The following is a 25,207-nucleotide window of genomic DNA, read 5'->3' on the forward strand; positions in this document are numbered from 1 at the left end:
CCAGAAGAAAGACCATTATAAGTCCAATGCTGGTTTTGATTAGTGGGACTTTTCCATGGAGACTCCATAATGAAGGAGAGTGTGATGAAATCATGTTTCCCTGAGGGATGATTATTTTGCCAGATACATTTTTTTTATTATTTATTATTTTTATTATTATTTCCAGGTCTTTATGCAGTCCGGAGATTCATTGCAGGAGGTCAAAATACTCACAGACCACAATAACTTTCATACTTTGCCTTGAAGCCATTCAATGTTGCATGGAGTTATTGAGGAGGAATGCTGTTAGTAAGTACCTTCAGAAAGATTTCAATGTACTTTTTTGCTTAGACAGATAAGTGGAGTTGCTGTTTTAAAGCTGTAGTACAAAGGTGTAAGGCTGTGTACTGTATGAAACTATGCTCAAGGAGGTGAATGATATGATATTTGGGATCTGAGCATACAGTCAACAGTCTTTTGAAGTTCGATGGCCACTTTGCAAAATACTTTGAAGAGACTATACAATGTATTACTTTTATGACCGGAAGGACATTGGCGAGTAGAAGGGGATGGTTGTACCACTGAGTTTCAGACTAAATTTAGATTTCTGTGTGCAGTGTAAGGTTTCCATATTTATGATGAACTTTGGGTTTGTAGAAATTTAATTAATGCTATAATAGAGCAGTTAATTTGCATAGTTTGTCATTGAAGTTGATAGTGTATATTCTTTGGCTGGCTTGTTAGTATTGCAGGATGAAAAACTTCAAAGTTTCCCAAAAGTGAGAACTTACTACCTCCTTATTTTCAAACTCCCCTTCAGTTGTAAATGTTCTTCACTTTGTAGATGGGATTTGAACCCAGCTCTTTAAAAAAAAGGGCACTGTGTTTATCACTTAAGCTATGGAGGTTCCTTCTTCTTATTATTATATTAATGCAAGACATTCCTTTTCAAACAAAAGAAAAAAAAATATTAAAACTAATTATTTGAAAAGGGAATAAATGCAGATAGAGGTATAAAATAAAATAAATGCAAAGAATAAATTAAAAAATACAAAAAAAAAAATCATTAAAGATACTTAGCCTGCACTCAGTACTAATATACTATATGTTTATAACCTCTTGTTTGTGGTAATTACATGAAAAGTAAATAAATAAATAAAGTTCCAAATGTGGAAGTTCTAAAACAAGAATTGTTCAAAATCAAGCAGTTTTTAAAATACAGCATTCATTCAAAAATCTGCAGTAAACCACAGAAGAAGAATTACACTATTACTGCACCATCAGTTGCTAAGATGACACCAATGATTCATATTATTATTATCATGTAAGCATTTTTAGGGAGTCAAAATGACTCATTGTCAGAAACCCATACGCCATTAATATTACCTCTACTAAAACTTGGTCAAAGATGATGAACAGATCAGCAATCCCATATTCATTCATTCTTTGTTATGAGAAAAATCTAGTTTTTCACCCACCTGCAAACCAGGATATTGAAATTCCAGAGATGACTCATTTTTTAATTTGCAAGGATGTGTGATAGCTACCACCAGAAAGTCTCCTAAGCATCATTCTAGATTTGCACTTTTTACCTGAATTTATTATTTTTAATAGCTACAAATGCAACAACTGCAGATGCAATCATTGTGTCTCTAGTGAATTTCTATTGAAAAGACAGATCAGACAGATCCATGCATTAAATAACCGAGTTTGCTAATGCATGGATAATCAGGAACCGGTTATTCTGAAAGATAACCAATTATAATGAGTGAAACTAACTTACCAATACAAGAATCATTATCTGATTTAACAAAACCTGGAGGACAGAGAAGAACACACTGATAACCTCCTTCAGTATTTCTGCATTCTTGATCAGACTGGCAAATCTGGGTTTGTGCTGAGCATTCATCAATATCTGAAAAAAATAATAAAAAATAAATTGAATATGAAAAGGAATGTTTATTATTATTATTGTTTTTTTTTAATTGATTCTATACGAGAGATAGAAGAACCTAATGTACATCAGTTTGTGTGTGTGTGTGTGTGTGTGTGCATGTGTGTGTGAGAGAGAGAGAGAGAGAGAGATACAACAGGTGAGGGCTGGAAAGAAGTTTATTCATGTTTGGGGTGGTGCACCTAAAACCTTCCTAAAAATTCTAGAAGCTATCCAGAGGACAGAAATACAGATCATAGATTAACCCTCCCTCGGACTCAATTCAACCTCTAACTCACAGATGTACAGAGTCACCATAATTAAACTTCCCCTATACAGAGCATTATGTAGCTTGATCTAACAACCAGAATGTTCAAAGTTGGTAGGGAGACTAATCAAGACATGGGAAGAAGGATTCTGGAGGGGGGGGAAAAGTTTGAAAAGTCACCGATAGGAGGAATATGCAATGCACAATGCAAAAAAAAAAAAAAGTGTTAAAATGGACAGACAAATGAATATCAAAGACTAAAATGAAATGAAAGATTACCTTTATGTGTTACACTTAATACAGAGGGAATCATAAGATTAAATATATCTTAATCATAATAAAATCATTAAATAATATCTTAATCATAATAAAATCATTAAATAATATCTTAATCATAAGATTAAGATATTATTTACACTTCAGTATTAGAGATACTGAAATGTAAGTGTTGTCACAAATCTGTTGCACAACTCAAGGACATTGAGATTACCCATGTGAAAGAGGACCTGGTTCAATGTGGACACTGTTTTTGTGGACCAGAAATTGCATTCTGTACACAGCATTCTCAACAACAGAATGTAACATGTTTGAAGGAATGTTTATCATAGTCCATGACATGTTGTCCTTTAAGGTTCCAAGTTTGAGACACTACCATGATAGATGTTGGGCTGGAAAGAAGCAACTAATCACTCTTTCTTCTGTGAAGCAATACCATAGAATTATAAAATTTGCTGTGAAGGCACACACCAAACAGTAATTTTTGATGAATGTAATTGGAGTTCTTGGTGTCCATTGGGTGATTTGGAAGCCCGAATTAAACAATTTTAGGTGTTTATAGTCCTGTTTAGATAAAAATGTGCCTCATCTCCCCGCAGATTTTCCAAGGCCAAGCATTGTTGACCTCTAATCTGACCAGAAACGTCAGAGCAAATGTCAATCGCTTATCATAATCATCATGTAGCAGCTGCTGTATGTGGCTGATCTTGTATGGATAAAAATTTAATAATTTTGCACAAGACCATGGAATAAGGCATATCCAATTGCCAAGCTACTCCATGAGTGCTGATTCTACCAGCAACATTTTTGTGTGATCTGTCGCCAATCACAGTATCAAGTTCTTCAATTACTCATGGTGGTTTCCATCCTCTTCCAGGTCAAACCAAACTTCCAAAGATCCTGTTTCTTCAAACTTCTGAATCATTGATCTAACTGCATTAGCTGACAAAGGACCTTTACACGTTATGGCAGGTTCTAAACTCTTGAAGGGCAGCTGATGCATTGCACTTGTTAAGGTAAAATAACTTTACAAGTAACATGCAATAAGGCAAAATGAGGTGCATGACTTATCAATAAGAATGTGTTTGTAAAGTTTTCCCTTTACTTTATAACTCTTATTATGCTAGCCAAACAGGTGTTCAATGAGGTTTTATGCAAATATTTGGCTTCCTGGTGCTATTGTTATCCTCTATTAGTGACTTTTTGTAGTAAAATTTTTTTTTCATGGAATCCTTCTTCCCAAGTCTTGATTAGTCTACCTACCAAATTTTGTGCCATTCTGGTTGTTACATCAAGCTATATAAGGCTCTGAATAGGGGAAGTTTAATTATGGCTACCTGTATATTTCAGTTCTGTATCTTTTCTTTAGGTACATTCATGGTTTACCACTCCACTTAAATAGTAATCATTATTCCTCTATTTTTTTTTGCCCCTGTTAATACAAGAGCAGCAGCTGTCAAGCATTCCTTCATTATGCAAATGCAAACACACCAAAACCACTTCTCCTCTTTCTCTTTTATTCCGACAGAGTTCCCAAACAACTATCTTCAACTCTTCAAGAGGTATAATATGCTTATATTTGTAAACGTTTATGAACAAAAAATATCTAATCACTACCTGAGATCCATTTCTTCATGAATTAGCAGTGAATTTCCATCTCTCACTTCAAAGTACATAATCTTGCACTCAATAATGCTGAGTGATATTCTCAATCATCTATCAACATTGCCAGTTGACTGTCAATTACCACCACATTAGCAACTTTTCTGATAACCCTTATCATCTTTGCATCATCAGCCAAACATGTATGTAAATATGTAGATAAAAATGAATAGCAACAGACTAATCATACAATCTGGTGTTACTCCACTTGTTATCCTACTCCTTTCACACACGGTTCCTCCAAGTTAATCCATTGTTCCTCCATTGATATCCTTCTCTCCTTTAGTTTTCTATCAAGTAATGCAATTAATTATAAAAAAATACTTTATTGAGTAAATTTTTACTAATTAAATAAAGGGTGCTGCTAATTCTTTAGTATATTCTGTTAAGACATACAAAGAACACCCGTCAAATTCCACAGTTTTATTGACATGTAGCTCAATATTCTGAATAGGCATAACTCATTTACTTGTAAGTCTTCAGCTCTTTTCCCCATCATCACATAATACATTTCATCAGTTTCATCAGAGCATTGTAATCATGAAATAGTGCTAAACATCTCTTGCACTAGCCCATTCTTCCATAATCATTTCCTTCTATACTGGCAATCCATACCAGAAAAATTCTTTGCGAATGTTTTCATTTGTTTTGCTAGCCTCTGCTCATATTATTATTATTATTATTTATTTATTTATTATTACACTAAGATCCAAGAGGTCAAAGACTCATCTAGGAGGTTCCTTTGTCACACACACAGCTTACTATTGTGCCTTAAAAACATTCAAATTCTCTGCAGACTCAGCACTCTCAGGCAAGGCATTCCAATCATTCACAACTCTGCATACAAAAAACCTGCTTATCGCTCCCCTGTACACACTCACCTTATACAGCTTCCAGGGATGACCTCTTGTTCTCTCCCTGATCTCCCACCGTTTTATGAAAAACCTCTTCAATATTGATTCTATAACAACTTCTTACCAACTTGTACTTCTCTATCATATAACCCCTCTTCCTCCTATCCAATAGACTCTGTAAATTGCACCTTCTCAACCTTTCCTCATATTCAACATTCCAGAGATCAGGAACTACCTTAGTCAGTCACCTCTGGGCCCTTCTAACATCTCTTCGTCCTTTTCAAAAAATTGCATTGGCAATATGTCCTCAAAATTTTAGATCCTTATCCATCATCACCAACAATATAAATTCTACATCCCATCTTTTTTCCAAATTTTAAAACCTTACATTTTGCAACATTGAAATTGGCATCCCCCTTTCTCATGCCCATTCATTCAATCTATTCAAGTCTTCATGTAAGGCTACAACATCTTTTTTAGTCTTCATAGTTCATCCCAACTTTGGATCATATGCAAACAGCTGAATATCCCCATCCAAATCTTCACTAATATCATTAACATACAGGTTAAACAGCAATGGCCCTAAAACAGACTCCTGAGGCACACCACCTGGAAGAGAAACTTTCCTCTTCCAGGATATTGCTCCCCCTTCTAAAATCCAACCCCATCTGCTGTAGTTTGACTATTCAACTAGACTAAGTATACTACTGGGTATTCATCACCTTTGTCCAATAAAGCCATCACTTTGTAGTAATATACTTATTACTACATCCTCCTTTATTAAGCAACACAATCTTTCCCTTCTTTCATTCCTTTGGAACTCAACCAAATGCAAGACACATATTAAAAAAAATATGTCAAAGCAGATATCAACTCCCTGGAACATTCCTTCAAAATATTGGTGAAGTCAGCACTCATTATTTGAACTACCTCATCTGCTTTTGATACTGAGGTACCATCTCCATTCAGTAAAGTTATTCTTCCACAGTTATTTTTTTTTTATTTTAGTTGCAGCATAATAAAAATAATAATTATTTTTATTGTTATTATCATTATAATTATTATTATCATGCTGTAAGTAAAAACGGGATCCACATCATCATTTTCTTCTTATGGATCTTTTGCTATATTGAATCATTATCTCTCAAAGCGTCCACTACACCATTTGCATATGCAAATACAGTGGTCCTTGGTTAATGACGGCCTCAGATAACAAGATACTTGGTTAACGACGAGTGGCTGTAAGAAAAAAATGTCTTGGTTAACGATACAGGCTTTGGTTAATGACTCTCGATCATGTGAACCTCTATCCAATCTAAAAAACCGGACTTTTCCGATTGCACTCAGCCACTCGTGGGAAGACATGGTCGAATAGAGAACAGCCACGTGGCATAGCTATGAAGCCTCAGATATGTTTGACCCATCATAGCCAGCTGTTTCCGTTTTCCGTTTATTGTTTCTTTTCTTGTAGTGTACTGTGCTTTATTTTAAAATTTATGGTTATAATTGCATTTTATGATGAAAATGAGTATTTAAGCATTTATTTTTTATGTGTTGGTTCATATAGACAATAAATCGACGGGCACGTGTCACTGTTTGTTTGCCATCAAAAGGCAAAATCAAATCTCATCTGTATAATAATCACTGTATCTATCAGCGGCTAATCAGTGTATGTTACGGTAAGTGCTGTATCTAATATCGTCACATTACAAGCAAAATGCACTAAGTCAAAAATTGAAGGTTTCGAATTTAACTGTTAACTTTTATTTCAAAAATTTTTTTTTTAACTTTTACTTTTATTTTCAGGTGACGATATGTTCTTTGTATCCCTTGTCTTAGTGTTGTACAATTTGAAATAATACTGTATTTTGCGTATCTTTTTTTTTTATAGAGCGAATTTTTTTACCGTGTGACAAAATGGGTCTGAAAAAGAAAGCTAGTGAGGAAAAAAAAAACAGAAAAATTTTCTCTATTGAACAGAAGAAAGAAAGAAATAATAGCAAAACTTCATGAAGGTGTGAAAGTTATGCAGTTAGCTCGAATATATGAAACCAGTCATTCTACAATATCAACCATTTTGGCTAAGAAAGAATAACTTACGGTAGCTAAGGTTGCTAAGGGAACTTCAAGGTTGAATGTCAGAGGGCTTCTTTTTGAGCAAATGGAAAATCTATTACTAATTTGGATCAAAGAAAGAGAAATGGCAAGCGATACTACATCTCAAAATGCAATCTGTCAGAAAGCTAAACAGATTTATCAAGATTTGAAAAAGAAGACTTCGGGATCAAGTTCTGAAGTAGATGATGATTTCAAAGGTAGCAGAGGTTAGTTTAACAACTTTAAAAAAAGAACAGGAATTCATAGTGTGGTCAGACAAGGAAAGGCAGCTAGTGCTGACAAAGCAGCAGCAGATAAATTTGTCAACAGCTTTACAAGAATTATTCTCCTTCTTCTATAATTCTTGTAAAGCTGTTGACAAACAGCTTTACAAGAACTACCTCAAGTTCTTTGAGGTAGTTCTTGTAAAGAACTACCTCTTTGAACCTCTTTGAACTACCTCTTTGGGCATTTTGGAAGAAAATGCCCAAAGAGGACATTTATCACAAAAGAAGAAAAAACACTTCCTGGGCATAAACCAATGAATGATAGGTTAACATTGCTTTTAGCAGCAAATGCAAGTGGAGACTGCAAGGTAAAACCAATGTTAATCTACCACTCAGAGAATCCCCGGGCATTCAAAAAGTTCAATGTCTCTAAATCCAATCTCAGTGTTTTGTGGAAGTCTAACAGCAAAGCCTGGGAAGGCTTGGCAAGAAGTAACAATGAAATGTCTCAAAGCAGCATGGAAGAAACTGTGTCCTTCCTTTGGTAATGAAGAAACTTCAGATGAAGGACACAAATTGATAAAGGATATTGTGGCAACTGCTCATGATCTTAACTTGAAAGTAGAGGAAGAAGATGTTGAAGAATAATTGAAGATGCATGACCGAGAACTGACTACTGACGAGCAAAAAAAAACCTTTCAAGTAGCAATGCGAAGAAAAGGAAATGGAAATTTCATCTGAAGATGAAGATGGAGAGAAAGAACAAATTACAACTGCTGAAATCAAAAGTGGGAGGAAGTTCAAAATATTGCCATGAAATGGAATCCAAACAAATCCGAGGTTATCAGAACTGCAGATCTATTTAATGAAAAGTCCATGCAGTTTTTCAGAAACAATTTAAAAAAGAGGCAGAAGCAAACAACCCCAGACATGTTTTTTACAGGTCCATTTGCCAAAAAACTTCAAAGTGAGCCCAATTGTCTTTCTGGTGATGATTGATAATTAAAAACTGTTTTCATGAATAATTCATTTTATTAATGTTAATTTTTTTTGTAGCAAATAAATATACTGTTTATAAATAAATGATATTTACTATATTTTTATGATATTTTAAATGAGTTTTATCTGCATTTTTAATATGTACTATGGTTGTGGGGAGGAGTCGGAACAAATTAATCGATTTTCAATTAAATCTTATGGGGAATCGCGCTTTGGATAATGATGGTTTTGGTTAACAACGGTATTACCGTCACTAACCAAGGCACCACTGTACTTTATTTTCCTTCATAGCGGAGGAAACTGTTATCCCTAGCACAGCATATAAAATATAAATTGTCACCTTCCTGCAAAAAAAAGAGGTTCCAAAGCCATTGCAAGATAAGGATTAAGAGCAAAGCCTTGCTTGGCTTCTTTCTGATCAGAACCAATTGGCTAGGAGGCAGGTAGTTGTATTGGCATTCGCTTCTTTAATGAAGGAAAGCAGACATTTATCCACCCCGATTTGCTGGACGATGTGAAATAGAAATGGATGCCAGACATTATTAAATGCTTGCATAAGATACACCAAGAGTGCTTTATCCAAGTGTGTTGGATAAAGGATTAAACTAAATTTATTATAGTGTAACCAAGTGAAAAATAAACTTTCAACAACTTTCTCTAAATCCAGAGTAATTTAATAAAAAGGTGGCACACCGTTTGGGCAACTCTATAGGTAGAGATGACCTTGCTAATGCTTCTGCCTGGTATCTCCACTTGGGCCTGGCTCTCACTGAAGAGACCTCAATAAAGGTTGAAACTAGTCTGGGTAGTGGCCTTTCCCTTAATACATAACATTATACATATCTGCAAGGAGATGTGTTTTCCATTATGGGAGATACTGAAATAGGAGTGATGTTAGCTTGGTCCACCTTTGCTACGAGTTGTCTGGTGTTGTACTACCTTACCCTAGTCCTGAAGATATTTTCAGGTGCAAACTTTGTTTGCTCACACTTGGATAAAGGATTAAACTAAATTTATTATAATGTAGTAGTTATGTTCAGTTGCCTACAGCAAGAAACGCAGTTGCTTGCCGTTTGCTCTGTAACCGGAATCTAAGTTATATCAGACTAAATACCTATGAGTTATATTCATTTTGCTGCTTGTTTTTATTGTATAATTATAGTTTTTAATGCCAGCGCAAAATAAGAAATCCTTTCATACTTTCTTCACTTCATATTGTATCACTATGGAAGATCAATGTCACTATCAAATTTTTGGGTAATTATTTTAATCGCCAATGCATTTTAAAATTCTCCCAGAACTTGATTGAAGATAATTATTTTTGTCAAACAATTATTGTATGAATTCATGAAAATCCAAATCTAAAAATGAATACAGCCTCCATCTGTTCGAAATTAAGTTTTCTTTTTTATTCATAATCTTAGTACAAAGGTTAGTTCAGAGATTGCGCAAAGGTCCGCACTTCTAAATTTTGCTTTATAGAGAATCATATGTAAATCTTGAATCAAATCATGTTTTGCATTTCAACTTTCTTGGTTTCTCCCAATCACTCCTTACAAATCGAAATAAATGGCAGTTATGAAGTCAACTGTTATGTACATATTTTCGGTATAATGTGGCAGTTTTGAAGTAGCGATATTTTCTCTACACTTTATCCTTCAAAACATGTGTAGGTGCATGCGTCGAAATGAAATTTTATTTCCAAAATTTTCATAACAGAATTAATTTGTCTTCATTGGCTAACTCTCCCCCCATCCCAAAATTATCACCACACACACACACAAAATACTGCTAGATAACATATGTGCACTTTCTTTTTGTTTGAATTTGTCATTTTTCCAAAGTAATTGTACTGTTGCAGTTTTAAGCAAAAGACAAAGGCGAAGAATCTCTGATAAAATACCATTGGATATAAATTTTTGATATTAAAAAGACTTATAATTGGAAACCCCGAGTAATGCAGTTTAACATCATTTGTTGTTCATTAAAAAAAAAAAAAATTGTTCCTAAAATTGAAATGTGCGACCCATATAATTTTATTTTGCAAGGAAAGAAAGCAAAATGTCACATTTATTTCAATAAATGTTATTTAAAAAATATAAATATTTGACATATTTCCTATGTAAACAATGGAAATATGTCACTTCATATTGTTTCATGTTATTTTCGCAGATGTGAAATTCGATTTTATTTTGGGAAGAGACAATAAATAAATTGTGCAGCAAAAAAGGGTAAAATATCGTAGGACGGTAAAGAAATTCCAAGTAATACAGTACACATAAAGACAATAATCCGTTAACGGCGGGGGGGGGGGGGGGGTAATTGCATTTTAACAGATAGAATGCTGATGAAGTTTCATCAGCATCTACATTTTTATTAGGTCAAAGGGATTTTGAGTATATTTGCAAACAGATATATTCAGCATAACTTAGCCAGTTTTGTTGTAAAAAGTGCCATGTTTTAAGAAATATTAGCCGCATAATAATAAAATAGCAAAATTCATAATGCTTTATTGAATAACTTGATAATTTTGATAATACCAAAACAAGATGAGACACATCTGTAGAAATCTATTATTATTATTATTATTATTATTATTATTATTATTAGAGTCCACAAGTGATTTTTATCCCCTTAATTTTAATAAGGTCTCCAGAAAAATAGCCGTTTGGCTTTTCATTATTAGAGTAGTCCTTTTATTTATGAACTCTATAAAGATATATTTAATAAATTGGTTGTATTTTTGTGTTTTTAATTAAATAAACTAGTTACATTTTGTTACAGATGGTTTTCGCTTCTGAACTACCTGGACTATTGTTCTTATCAATATTACTAAATTCCAATCTCCTTCTCTGGATATTTTCTCTTACTAAATGTTTGAATTGTGTTGACCATTCACCGACTTAGCAGCTTAATCCATAACGTTCTTAAGAATATTTCGCCTGTGATTTCCCAGAATCCTGTTAGGAAAGAACAGATCGCTGAGTATTGAACTTGCGGTCATTTTTAAACACGTTTCTGAGACAACAGAGGTTTTTTGTGTGCTGCCTGCTATTTGTATTAATTAGTGTGTAAGAGCAATTTCTATATCACATAAACAGAGCATTTAATTTTCAAGTTTATTATTATTTATAAATTAAATTGATTTTTCAGTTCATTTTTTTTGTGCATCAAGATTCTAGTTATTTTAGGGTAAAATTTCGAGTAAAAAAGTGGATGTTAGCGAGCATAGCAAGTTATTGTTACTATTGATTGCTTTCACGTTTTAACTAAAGCTGGAATTATTATGCTTATTACTGCAACTTAAAAAAATCAAATCTGGAGTTGAATAAATCTTAATAATTGTGCAATAAAGTTGGAAATGAATTAATCCTATATATATATATATATATATATATATATATATATATATATTATATGCTTTTTATGTGATTTCGAGGCCTCCAGTAAGTAAGGTGGTCTCGCAGTAGACGACAAAATTTATCTTTCACCTAAAGTTGAGTGGTTGGAAAGGAGATACGTTAACCATTCTGTCAACCAGGGAGACATACTGTGCATGTTACCAAAGTGAAACGTTTCATACTTATATTTAGATCCATGTTGTAATTCCATAAATATAATGATTTTTGCTACAATTTTTATTACCGTAAATTCAAAATTTTTATTTCTAGTGAGAATATCTGAACTTTACAGTTGATGGAGTTCCTATTTTTACCTTGAATAGCAAGCTAAATTTGACTGCATTTAAATTCTTTTCTTTTCTTTTTTTTTTTAAAAAAAACTTTTATCCTTATACAATTATTTAAGAAGCAACTTGCACCAAAACAAAACAAGTGACCTGTCGTTATTATGCATTGAATCAGATATAATGGTCTCGATTAATTATGATGACATTATAGATATATTTGCTAAAACCAAAGCTAGAAAAAAAAAACTTTTAGTTATTGATTTTTTTATTTAAATTTGAATTGATTTATTTTTATACTTTTTTTCAAAATGCAAATATATGTATACCAATGTTGTAATGTGTTATTAAAATTAGTTATGATGGAAATATTGACTTTTATTTTCAATAAACTAAAAAAAAGTGCTTATTTTTGAGGCCTCATAATGATATTGTGCCTTGGGTCTCCAAAAGTATAAATGCTGCCCTGGATACTGCCTGTTTGTAATGCTATCAGTGAACATTCATTTTCTGTACTTAAACACGTTAAAAATATTTACACAATTCATTAAGTCAGATGCATTTGAGAAATTTGTTAATTATGTTCATAGAAAACGATATTGTTGAATTATTAGATTATAAATGTATGATAGATAAGTTATATAGTTATAACTTATAAGGTATGTATAATTGATAAATATTTCATTAAGTAAATGTATAAAAATTTATTTGTGAATTACTGAATAGTTTAAAGTCCATATTTTTTATAATTAAGTTTATTTTTATTTATAAATATTTCAGTTACTGGATTTTGAAAATGGATAAAAAGAAATCAGGTTTTCAATATCGCAAACGTAAAGTGGAAAAGGAAGAAAGTTTGAAAAAACCAGAAGGTGCGTTTTTAAAATATCTTTGTGGAAAAGATCGTAATCGCATACAAGAAGAAAATCTTGAAGATTATTCATTGGAGGAGAATTCTACAGATACCAAAAATTGGATTAAAACATCAAAGGAGAAATCTACAGATCACATGAGTATTGTTGATTCTGAAGCTGGTTGTTCTACAGATCCAATCATAAAAGGATTTCATTTTACAAATTTAAATTATAATGATCCAGCAACTTGGTGTCCTGTTAAATTTTCCAATATCAATCAATTATGTCAACTATTAGTTGAACACCGACCTGAACAGATTCATAATTTCAAAAGATAACAATAATAGAAGATTTTCAATGACTCATTATACTTGAAGACTATTTAATGGCAAGACAATGCAGCGTTTGTGGTTATTGTATTCAAAATCCACGGATTCTGCATTTTGCTTCTGCTGTTTATTATTTGATCAATGGGTGATTAATCTTGATGATTCTGGATTGAGGGACTGGAATAAATGCTTCTTCTATTTTAGCTGCACATGAAAACAGCCAAAGACACATTGAAAATTACCATAAGTGGAAAGAATTAGAAATTCGAATAAAAGAAAAGAAAACCATTGATGAAGAGAACTTGCTAGTTATTAGAAAAGAGGAGAAACTGTGGGTGCAAGTATTAGAGCGACTCTTTGCTTTAGTTCAGACGTTAGCTATACAAAATTTATCATTTCGAGGAACAAATGAGATATTGTTTTTGCAGGGAAACGTAAATTTTTTGAAATTTTTCGAATTTCTAGCCAAGTTTGATCCAATAATGAATGAACATCTCTGAAAAATAAAAGATAAAGATACATATGTGCATTATCTTGGAAAAGATATTCAAAATGAAATAATAAACATCTTTGCCAATGTGATAAAAAAGAAAATTTTAGAATCTGTTGTTGCCACAAAATATTTTTCCATAATTATTGACTGTATGTCCGACATTGGTCACACGGAACAAATGAGCATAGTACTTTGATTCATAGATACTAGTAATAGCACGGTTTCTATAAAAGAACACTTTTTGGAATTGATAGAAATAAAAATTATAGAAATTTTTAGAAATTTTTTTAGAAATAAAAAATACCACTGGAGAATTTTTATCAAATGAAATACTAGGAACTCGAGACAAATTTTCATTACCAATACAAGATTTACAAGGTCAAGGATACGAATTCCAGTAATATGAAAGGTGATGTAAAAGGTGTGCAGCGACGAATTTCAAATATTAACCCGAGAGCAATGTATGCACACTGTAGTCCACATTCATTAAATTTAGTAGTGAATTGCACTGCTAATACTTTAGATGCCACAGCATTTTTTGACGTGGTACATCATCTATATGTATTTTTTTCCGGTTCGACTCGTCAATGGGAATACCTCAAAAGACACATAAGTCATTTTACACTCAAATCAGTCTGTGATACACAATGGGAGAGGCAAATTGACTCATTAAAGCCCCTAAGATATAATTTGTCCGATGTTTGCGAAGCACTATAAGAAATATTTAAAGATGATAGTTTGTGGATTAAGTGGAAATACCATGAAATTAAATGCAAGTAGTCTTCTTAAAACTTTAAGGAAGTTCAACTTTATCGCATCGTTAGTAATGTGGTATAATATACTTTTTGAAATAAACTTTGCAAGTAAACAACTTCCGAATACAAACCTTGATATAAATGGTGCCATAAATTGTATTAATGATACAAAGAATTTCTTAATGAAAATACAAAATGAGGATGAATTTGAAAAGATGTTAACAGACGCAGAAAAAATTGCTGAGGTCTTAGGTGTAATGCCTAATTTTGAACAAGAAACAGTTAGACTTAGAAAAAAAAAGAAACAATTTGTGTATGAAGCAGAGGATGAATTAATAAGATTTTAAACAAAAATTTAAGGTAGATTTTTATTTGTCAATTATTGATACTGCAATTGCATCTGTTGATGAAAAATTCAAGCACGTGACTACAATTAATGAAAAGTTTGGTTTTCTTTTAAATATATATGAATTTCAAAAAATTACTTCAGCCGAACTGCTTAAAAAATGTTTGATATTGAAAAATTATTTAACACATGATAATTCTAGAGATATTGACGGAACAGATTTATGTAGTGAATTACAAATAATAGCAAGGCGAATTTCAGAAAATACTTCCTCATTAGATGTCCTGTCATACATATGCAAAAATAATTTAGAAAAATAGTGTTCCAAATGTGCTTATTGCTCTGAGAATTTTTTCGACATTGCCAGTATCGGTAGCAAGTTCAGAAAGGAGATTCTCGAAATTAAAACTTGCACTTGCTCTTCGATGGCTCAGGAATGACTCACTGGTCTAGCAATAATATCTATAGAGCATGAAATTGCATCTACAATCAATATAGATGAATTAATTCAAAACTTTGCCAAAGCAAAAGCCCGAAAGATTAATTTTTCATAATTTTTGTATTTAAGATGTAATAATTTTCTTGCTATACAGATATTAGGAGTAATCATATATGTATACAAATGTATTGGTTTTGATTAATAAATTTTATATATAAACATTGATATATAAATTTTATATATAAATGTTCATAATGATATTTTTATAAATATCCACATGTGTAGGCGTACGTGTGCTTGTGTGAGTATGACAAAATATATATACAGCAATGCCTCGATTAGTGCACCTAATGCAATTTTTAAAACAGGTGCATTAATCAAAAACGCACTAATCGAATATAATAACCTATGTATGTGTGCTTGTGTGAGTATGACAAAATATATATATATATATAGCAATCCCTCGATTAGTGCACCTATTACGTTTTTTAAAACAGGTGCATTAATCGAAAATGCACTAATCGAATATAATAACCTATGGGAAAAAGCATAATTCATTCCTCAAATTTCTTTTCTGAACCTTAATTTTTTTATAAAAGAATTAAGGTATGTCTTAGGGCCTAGTTAAAGTAAAATCAGGAAGCTGAAAGACTATAAAACATATTCAGAATATAAATTTTATTATTCTACTTCTTAACAAAGAATTGAGCTAACGTAGTTTGGAGGGCATTTTTTTTTTTTTTTTCATAAGACTGACAGTATGGCCCTATTGCAAATCTTCTGCAAATTTTACTGCTTCTCTATTCATCAGGGTCAGCCTCTGCATTGCTGCTTAAAAACTTCGCTTGTACGAGAAATATTATCCGCCACCGATTGTTATAATCTAATCCGCTTGCAGGCAATTTTTATGACCGATCATAAACAGCGGTATTCTCTTTCCCAAATGTTGAAAGGTTTTGATGTGTGAAAATTAATGATACACAAATGTTATTAGGCGTTCTGGATCTGAGCTTTTCGTCGTATTCTCGAATATTATTCTCCTCAGAATATTTCCACTATAAAATATTTATTCATTAAAAAGTGCTTAGAAAACTAAAATGACAAATTCCAGGAACTTCTCGCAGAACACTTATTCACCTTCCACGGAACACAGTTTGGGAAACCCTGGTATACATAGCGTACATGGAAGTAGTGTAGTATGCCATTAAAAATAACTTCGTAAAATGTTTTAAATCGGTAACTAAATTATTTCATTCTGGTGAGTGATTTTTTAATATAGGCATAAGAATGTATAGACAGAAGATTTTTAAAATCTGTAACATTTATTTTTAAGATGTATATAGGCGCACTGATCAAATTTTTAGAGGCACACTAATTGAATTTGGGTATCGAAAAAAATGATGCACTAATTACTTTATAGAGAAATTGTATAGGGGCACCTAAATTTTCATTGCCAAGCAGCATCAGATACTCTCACACCGGCCCTGACTATAACAAGGTTACAAATACTTTGGATAGGGAAGATGCATATACAGTGGTATACTTAGATTTTGCAAAAGCTTTTGATAGACTGCCACATGACAAGCTCTTAAATAAATTGAAACAGATGGGATTGGATAACAGACTTCTGTGTTGGATCAGTGACTGGCTGTCGGATAAGTATCAGAAAGTTGTATATGGGGAGTGCAGTATCCTGAAAGAGAAAGGTCACCAGCAGTGTGCCGCAGGGGTCAGTTTTGGGGACACTGTTGTTCAATTTGTATGTTAATGATATTGGATTGGGTTTAACTAGTGATATCTAGCTGTTTGCAGATGATGCAAGTCTGGGGAGAGCAATGCACAGTCAAGCGGATGTTAATGCTTTACAAGAGGAGTTAAATGGCAGGTAAGTGGAACTATCAGTTCAATGTTGCCAAGTGTAAGGTTTTGAGATTTGGTAAGCAATGATGGGATGCAAAGTATACACTTGGTAGGGAAACTTTAACGGAAGTAGAGCAGATGAGAAATCTAGGAGTGATTGTGGACAAGGACCTGAAATTCATGGACCACATTGCACAAGTTGTGAAGATATCACATCGAATAATGGCAATGATATGGAGAACCCTGACATGCAGAAATACAGAGGTTATGATTCCATTGTATAAGGCTGTGGTCAGGCCTCATTTGAGTCATTGTACACAGATTTGGTGGCTGGGTTTTCATGGTGATGAGGATATGTTAGAAAGGGTCCAGAAAAGATTCACAAAGATAGTCAGTGGTCTTTGGAATTCAGAGTACGAGGACAGATTGAGAGAATGTAAGTTGCAGAGCCTCGTGAATAGGAGGGGGGGGGATATGATTGAGACATATAAGCTGGTCAGGGGTTGTTAACTGGTAAACATTATTATTATTCAGGCCTCCATGGAGTCAAAAGACTCATCGTGGAGGTCCTTCTTAGGAAACACACAAAGTCTATCATACCACTCCTTGAACTCATTGACGATTCTTGCTGTAACCACTCTCTCAGGCAATGCATTACATGGTTCAATCACCCTCTATGCAAAGAAACCACTCCTTATCCTCAGAGCTTCCTTTTGTAATTTCCAGGGATGGCCCCTTGCCTTGTCATTGCTCCTTCCCGCAGTTCCACCAAGCGAAAGAACTCCCCAATGACTACCCTGTAACTGCCTCTAAACAGTTTAAAAAGTCTCAATCATATTACCTCTCCTTCTTCTATCCACCAAACTCTGCAGTCCACATTTCCTCAGTCGATCCTCATAACTGACATTCTACAGTCCTGAAACCATCTTTGCTATCTGTACCCTTTCCACAGTTAATTTATCCCCTTCAAATCCTGAGAACCAAATTTGAGAACAATAGTTTAAGCATGGTCTGATCAGGGTCTTACACGACGGAATGATAACTCTTTTATCTCTGCAGGTCAGTGTCCTCAGTATTGTAGCAATCCTCTGGGTTACATTCACCACCTTTGCAATATGCTCCCTGAATTTCAGTTTTCTATCCATCACCACCACCAGATATCTTGTCTCCTCTACTTCCTCGAGTATAGCTCCTCCAATTGAGTATGCATCCTCCCATCGATGGATCCCAAACTTCCAAGACTTCACATTTTTCTGCATTAAACCAACATCCTCCATTCATTTGCCCATCTGTCTAGTTTATTCAAATCCTCTTGCAGGGCTGCCACATCTGTACAATTACTGATAACCCTTCCCAGCTTCACATCATCCACAAACAACTGAATATCCCCTTGCAATCCATTGACAATGTCATTGATATAAAGGTTTGAACAATACAGGTCCCAGTACTGAGCCCTGCAGAACCCACTTGTAACCTTCTGTTTCCTTGATATTGCCCCACCATACACAACTCTCTGATACCTATCTGTCAGCCAATCCTGAATCCATTTGACTAACCCGACATTTAAACCCACATACTGCAACTTAAATATCAGCTTATCATGTCAAACACCTTTGTAAAGTCCAAAAAATGGCAGTATATGCCTTTCAATCATCAACTGCTCTTGTCACTTTATTATAAAAGGCAATCATATTACTAGAGCAAGAGCACCCCTTAACAAATCCATTTTGATTCTCACAGATATCATTACCCTCATCTGCCCAATGCTGTATATAGTCCCTCACTAATTTTTCCATCTAATTTTTCTCAACAACTAATGATGAAACACAAACTGGCTTATAATTAGACACTTCCAGTCTGCTACATCCCTTATGAAATGGCACTATCTTACCTTCCTTCCATTCCTTGGTTACCTTTCCCACGGCCAGACTTTTATTGAAGAGCCAGTCAACGGAACTATCAGTTCTTTAGCACATTCTCTCAAAACCCGTGGTGAAATGCCATCCAGTCCCACAGCTTTACTGGTATCCAGAGTACTCGGTATTTGGAACACACTCGACTCTTGCGCCTCTAAACCCTGAACCTGCCCTATCCCTCCAGTATTAAAACCTTCTTCTCCAGGATGAAATACTCCAAAAAATGCTTATTGAACAACTCCACTATGTCCTCTGCATCAGTCACTGTATTCCCATTTTTACCATGCACTGTCATTCTTCCACAATCATTTCTCCTCCTACTGGCAACATAGCTAAAAAATTCCCTAGGATTTTCTTTGGATCTTAGTGCCAATCTCTTCTCATATTGCAGTTTTGCCTTCCTCACCATACTCGTCACTCTCCTGGTCTGCATCTTATATTTTTCGTGTATCTGCCCTCCACCCCTCTCCTTATATCTCTTCCATAATCTCTTTTTCAACTACAGTTCCTGTTTGATATTATCATCCACTTTACAGCAAATTGTGTCCACTTCTTCACTTGTGGAATAAAGCTTACTATTGCTGCTAACAAATATTTCTTCACAATTTCCCAAGCACTAATAATATCCTAGCCTTCCAATTGTGCCCTCCATGGAACTGTCCATAGTTGATACCTACAACTATTATAATCACCTGCCTTATAATTCCACATACGTTCTCTTTTCTTTGATACACGTGCATGTCTAATTCATCTTCCAAGTCAAAACTACATGGTCACTCTCTCTCCAACTGGTGGGAGAGATGTCATCTCACTTATTATCAGATATTCTGACGCTATGACCAAATCCCAAACTATTGAATCTCTTGTTCCCTCTATCACATGTTGCCTAAGACATTTGTCCCTCAAGAATTCTAGAAATTCCATCCCCTTAACATGGAAGAGATTTTTCTTAGAATGGGAGAGGGGAGGAGAACAAGAGGCCATTGCTGGAAACTGTATAAGGAGGGTGTGAACAGCGGAGTTAAGAGCAGGTTCTTTGCATGGAGGATGTTTGATGAGTGGAATGCGTCTATTGATAGAATTGTTAGAATAACTATTGTGGACACACTGAATCAGTTTAAGGCATGGTTGGATGAGCATTGTATGCAATAGTGTGTACCTTCCAGGATGAGTCTATGACTCCATGGAGATCAAATGTTAATAATAATAATAATGTTGCCCCAGTGTGATAATGTGGAGTGGAGAACAACAGCAGTGATGACGAATGAGATAGAGGAAATGTGCAGGAAAATGAGTCTGGAATATTAAACATATAAACTATTGTTTTGATACTGACCATTTACAAACATCTTACATTATAGCCTACCAGTTTTGCTAGTAAACTGTCTAGCTTTTTCAAGGCGTTTACGGAAAAACATAAAAACTAGTAAAGGCAAATTGAAAGGAACATAAAAACGTTGTAAACAAACTAGTAGCTAAGGTTACACATGTGCGTGACGGAGACTGAAAGGACTTATTGTTCTTATTCATTATCATGCAGGCGTGTTTGTTGTAAACGTGTAATGTGATTACTGGCTAGCTGTAGTTCAGATGGATTTAGAGAGAGGATCAGGTTTTTCCACGAACTGTTTAGAATGGTACCCTGATTTCTGTTGAGGTTTCCACCGGTTACTAACACTATTGTGGCTTCCTTGAATAAACAATGTCTGTAGTCGTCATCCAGATATGGCATGGAGCTGTTTTGCCACTCTATTGTGTGGTTAGACATACAGAAATGATGTGCTAAGCCGGAAGAGATACTTCTGTTCTGGTTTACATCACCAACATGTTCTTTTTGTCTGATTTCTAAACTCCGTGAAGTTTGTCCGATGTAGGCAAAACCACAGGAGCAAGGAATGTAATATACTTCTGGATATTTGCAGAATGGCACCTTATCTTTTGGGGATCCTAAAAACTGTCTGATGCTGGTGGTGGTTTGAAGACCACTCTGATGTTGTAGGCTCTTAGAATTCTGGCTATTTGATAAGAAATTGACTTGATGAAAGGGATCACTACAGTAGAAATGTGCTGGGAGCTTGATTCTTCTTGTCTGGGGGTTGTCACCATATAGATATTTTTTGATGATGTTTGGAGGATATCCATTTTGTGATAATGTGTTGGCTATTGGTGAGAGTTCAGTCTGTGTATCCTCCTCTTCTGATATAAACTTTCTGGCCCTATTTTTCAACATGTGGATAATGCTCAGTTTGTGTGTCTTGTGATGGTTTGAAGTATAATGAAGATATCTTCCAGTGTCTGTAGGCTTTCTGTAAATAGATAATTTGATACTATTTGATTGTTTCTTTATCAAGATGTCTAAAAAATGCAGTTGGCTGTTGTTTTCCACTTCTAGTGTGAATTTTATCTTTTTATGTATTGAGTTAATTTTATTCACAAACGATTTTATGTTATCTAAGCTGTCTTGCCATATAATGAAAATATCGTCAACATATCTCAACCATATAGATGGTCTAGGGGAGATTGTATAGAGAATTTCTTTTTCAAGTTTTTCCATGAAAAGGTCTGCACAAGATGGTGATAGTGGGCTTCCCATTGCTAGGGCTTCTAATTGTTGGTATATAGTGTTGTTAACTTTGAAGAAATTAGACTGAAGGCAGTGTCTAAACATCTGTGTGATGTCTAGACAAAAGAGGTGTTGGATGATGTTTATTACCTCTTCAACTGGTACATTGGTGAAAAGGGATACAACATCTAGACTGGCTGGCATGTCTGTTGGTGCAATCTTAATGGCTTGGAGTTTATTTACAAAATGCTGACTATTCTTGATATAGGATTCTGTTGATCTTATTTTATTATTTAATAAGTTTGCAAGATGCTTTGCCAAAAGGTAAGTTGGGGATGATCTTACGACGGAGAGGTATATTCTTTTTATGTATTTAGGTGTCCCTCACATCCCATCACCCCAAGTTGGGGTGATGGGATGTGAGGATTTTAGTGTTCTCTTTCCCCAAAAGATAAGGTGACATTCTACAAATATCCAGGAGTATATTAAAATTCCTTGCTCCTGTGGTCTTGCCTACATCGGATAAACTTCACAAAGTTTAGAAATCAGACAAAAAGAACATGTTGGTGATCTAAACCACAACAGAAGTATCTCTTCCAGCCTAGCACATCATTTATATATCTAACCACACGACAGTGGCAAAACAGCTCCATGCCATATCTGGATGATGACTACAGACATCGTTTATTCAAGGAAGCCACAATAGTGTTTGTAACCGGCAGAAACCTCAACAGAAATGAAGGTACCATTCTAAACAGTTCTAAACACGACAGTGGCAAAACAGCTCCATACCATATCTGGATGACGACTACAGACATCGTTTATTCAAGGAAGCCACAATAGTGTTAGTAACTGGTGGAAACCTCAACAGAAATCAGGGTACCATTCTAAACAGTTCGTGGAAAAACCTGATCCTCTCTCTAAATCCATCTGAACTACAGCTAGCCAGTAATCATATTACACGTTTACAACAAACACGCTTGCGTGATAATGAATAAGAACAATAAGTCCTTTCAGTCTCTGTCATGCAAACGTGTAATTTTAGCTACTAGTTTGTTTACAAGGTTTTTATATTCCTTTTAATTTGCATTTACTAGTTTTTATGTTTTTCCGTAAACGCCTTAAAAAGCTAGACAGCTTGCTAGCGAAACTGGTAGTCTATAATGTAAGATGTTTGTAAATGGTCAGTATTAAAAACAATAGTTTATATGTTTAATTATCAAACAACCAAATATGTTTAATTTAAAGAGTCTGGAATATGTGGATGCACAGAGTATATCTGAGGATAGAAAGGAGCTGTAGCAAGAGATGGATTGCATTTGAATGCAGAAGGTCATAGGCATTTGGAGAGACTGTTGGTTATTTCCTGGGCAAGTGAGTATGTCAGGACAGTGAAAAATAGAATTGCACAGATAGAATTACTAAATCACTTAAGGAATTGACAACGTATATAAGAATATAAATTAAATTACACTTTAATAAATATTTCAGATATTTCGGCAACGTCACGTTGCCATCTTCAAAAGGAACTTACAAAAAAGGCACTTGCATGTAGCCACTACAACACAGTAACTGAGAATGAAGTGAGGAAGCTATTGTTCTCCTAAAAGTCCTGATGGTGCCCCTAGCAGGATATGTAGGTGTTCTTGGCCATTAGGCTGAAGTTCTGTTCATGTAAGACTCCCAAATTTGGGGCAGTCTCATGCAACCAAATCTGTTCAGATTTGGAGAGTTTCTTAGGGCTGAGGCTGATTCCATTAATAGTGTTTTGAATTTGAACTTGCTACGGTGTATTACTGTAGTTTTCTTCCACCTATTCTGGGGCCTGTACTCAGAGCATGGTCTGCAAGACCCGAGTGGCTGTACTTGTGAAAACGGATGTAGTCCTTTCTAGTAGTAAGACTTATACATTGGTTAGACATAACTGGTAATTAATTTACGGAATTAACAACTCATATGAAGTATATTAATTAAAGATAACTTTAATGAATCACTTCTATATTTCGGCAATGTCACATTGCCATCTTCAGGAACATAAAGATATGGTATGTGCACTAAGGAACTAACAAAGCAAATGAGGAAGAAAGTAATAAACTAATTTTGTTCCTAAAGTCCTAATGGTGCCCTCTTGCGGGCTAATTTGGTAGTCTTGGCAGTTGGGCTGAAGTTCTCATAATGAAAGTCTCCCAAATTTGGGGCAGTTTCATGCACCCAAATTTGTTGAGGTTAGGAACGTTTTTTAGAGCTGCTGAAGATTCTTTGAATAATCTTTCGTATTTATACTTGCTGCGATGGATTATTTTTGTTTTCTTCCAACGAATTTTATGGTGGGTATCTAAGGCATGGTCTGCCAACCCAGAGCGGCTGTACTGGTGAAACCGGATGTAGTCTTGGTGTTCTGAAATCCTGATATTTGTTGTTCTGCCTGTTTGGCCAAAGTAGGACAATTTGCAGCTGCAAGGGACCTGGTATACACCAGGTAGGTCTAGGGGAAGTGGTTGGTCTTTGGTAGAGCGGATAAGGGATGCCAACTTTTTATATGGTCTGTAACAGGAAGTAAGGTCATATTTTTTGAGGATATTGGTTATTTTTTCAGAGGTGCCCTGGATGTAGGGGATAGTGATAGACTTGGTGTAGTCTTCATTGTGGAGGGGGGAGGGGGGTTGTGGTTTTCAGGTTTTAGTATTTTTTGGATTTTTTTGGGGTTATAGCCATTGGCTAAGAAAGTGTTGAGGATGTGGTTTAGTTCCATAGTCAGGGCCTTGTCATCTGAGCAGATTAATTTTGCCCTGTTATATAGTGTTTTTATCACCCCATATTGTTGTGAGGGGGGGGGGTGGGATTGTTGGTGAATGTATCTGCCAGTGTGGGTGGTTTTCTGTAAACAGAGAAAACCAAAGATCCATCAAGCTGGCGGGTGATTAAAGTGTCTAGGAAGGGGAGGGTGTTGTTTTCCTCTTTTTCTAAGGTGAACTGGATTCTGGGATGTTGGTTGTTTAAGTGTGTTAGGAAGGAGTGGAGTGTGTCTGAGCCATGTGGCCAAATCGCAAACACATCATCCACATAACGAAGCCAAATAGTGGGTTTTTGTGGGGCTGAGTTTAAGGCTTTCTCTTCAAATGTCTCCATAAAGAAATTGGCCAAGGGTGGGGAAAGTGGTGAACCCATGGCTGTCCCCTCTATCTGTTTGTAGAACTTTCCTTGCCAAAAGAAATAGCCTGAGTTCATTGTGAACTGAAATAGGGCTGAGATATCGGGAGGAAACTTGGCTTGAATGAGCTCAAGGGTTTCTTTGAGTAGGACATTAGTGAATAGGGAGGAGATGTCAAAACTGACCATTATGTCAGTGTGTTGGAGTGTGAGGTTTTCTATATTGGCTTTAAAGTGGGCCGAGTTTTTTATGTGTGATGGTGTGTTGCCAGTGTAGTGTGTGAGCGTTTTGGCTAAATGTTTGACTAATTTATATGTGGGGGAATCAATGCCATCCACTATGGGACGCAATGGCACATTTTGTTTATGTATTTTTGGGAGTCCATATAATCGGGGGTTCTAGAGTTATAAGGTTTAAGTTTGTTGGTGACTTCCACAGGCCAAGAAGTGACTTTCTTAAGGAGTCTGTGGATAGTTCTAATCTGAGAGCTGGTCGGATTATATTCAATGGGCAGGTAAGTA

General features: G+C 34.9%; 1 protein-coding gene across 1 annotated transcript in view; it reads right to left on the bottom strand.

The window, feature by feature from the left end:
• LOC150104032 (hemicentin-1-like) overlaps nt 1-25,207 on the bottom strand; it is a 792,930-nt gene that overhangs the window by 136,958 nt on the left and 630,765 nt on the right. The window contains exon 30 of the mRNA XM_090396385.1: nt 1,763-1,894. Coding sequence (XP_090252511.1) covers nt 1,763-1,894 — 132 coding nt within the window. The remainder of the gene's footprint in view (nt 1-1,762; nt 1,895-25,207) is intronic.

This window comes from Typopeltis vanoorti, chromosome 8, assembly GCF_054136105.1.
Source record: "Typopeltis vanoorti isolate ZY-2024b chromosome 8, IOZ_Tvanoo_1.0, whole genome shotgun sequence".
Taxonomy (NCBI): Eukaryota; Metazoa; Arthropoda; class Arachnida; order Uropygi; family Thelyphonidae; genus Typopeltis; species Typopeltis vanoorti.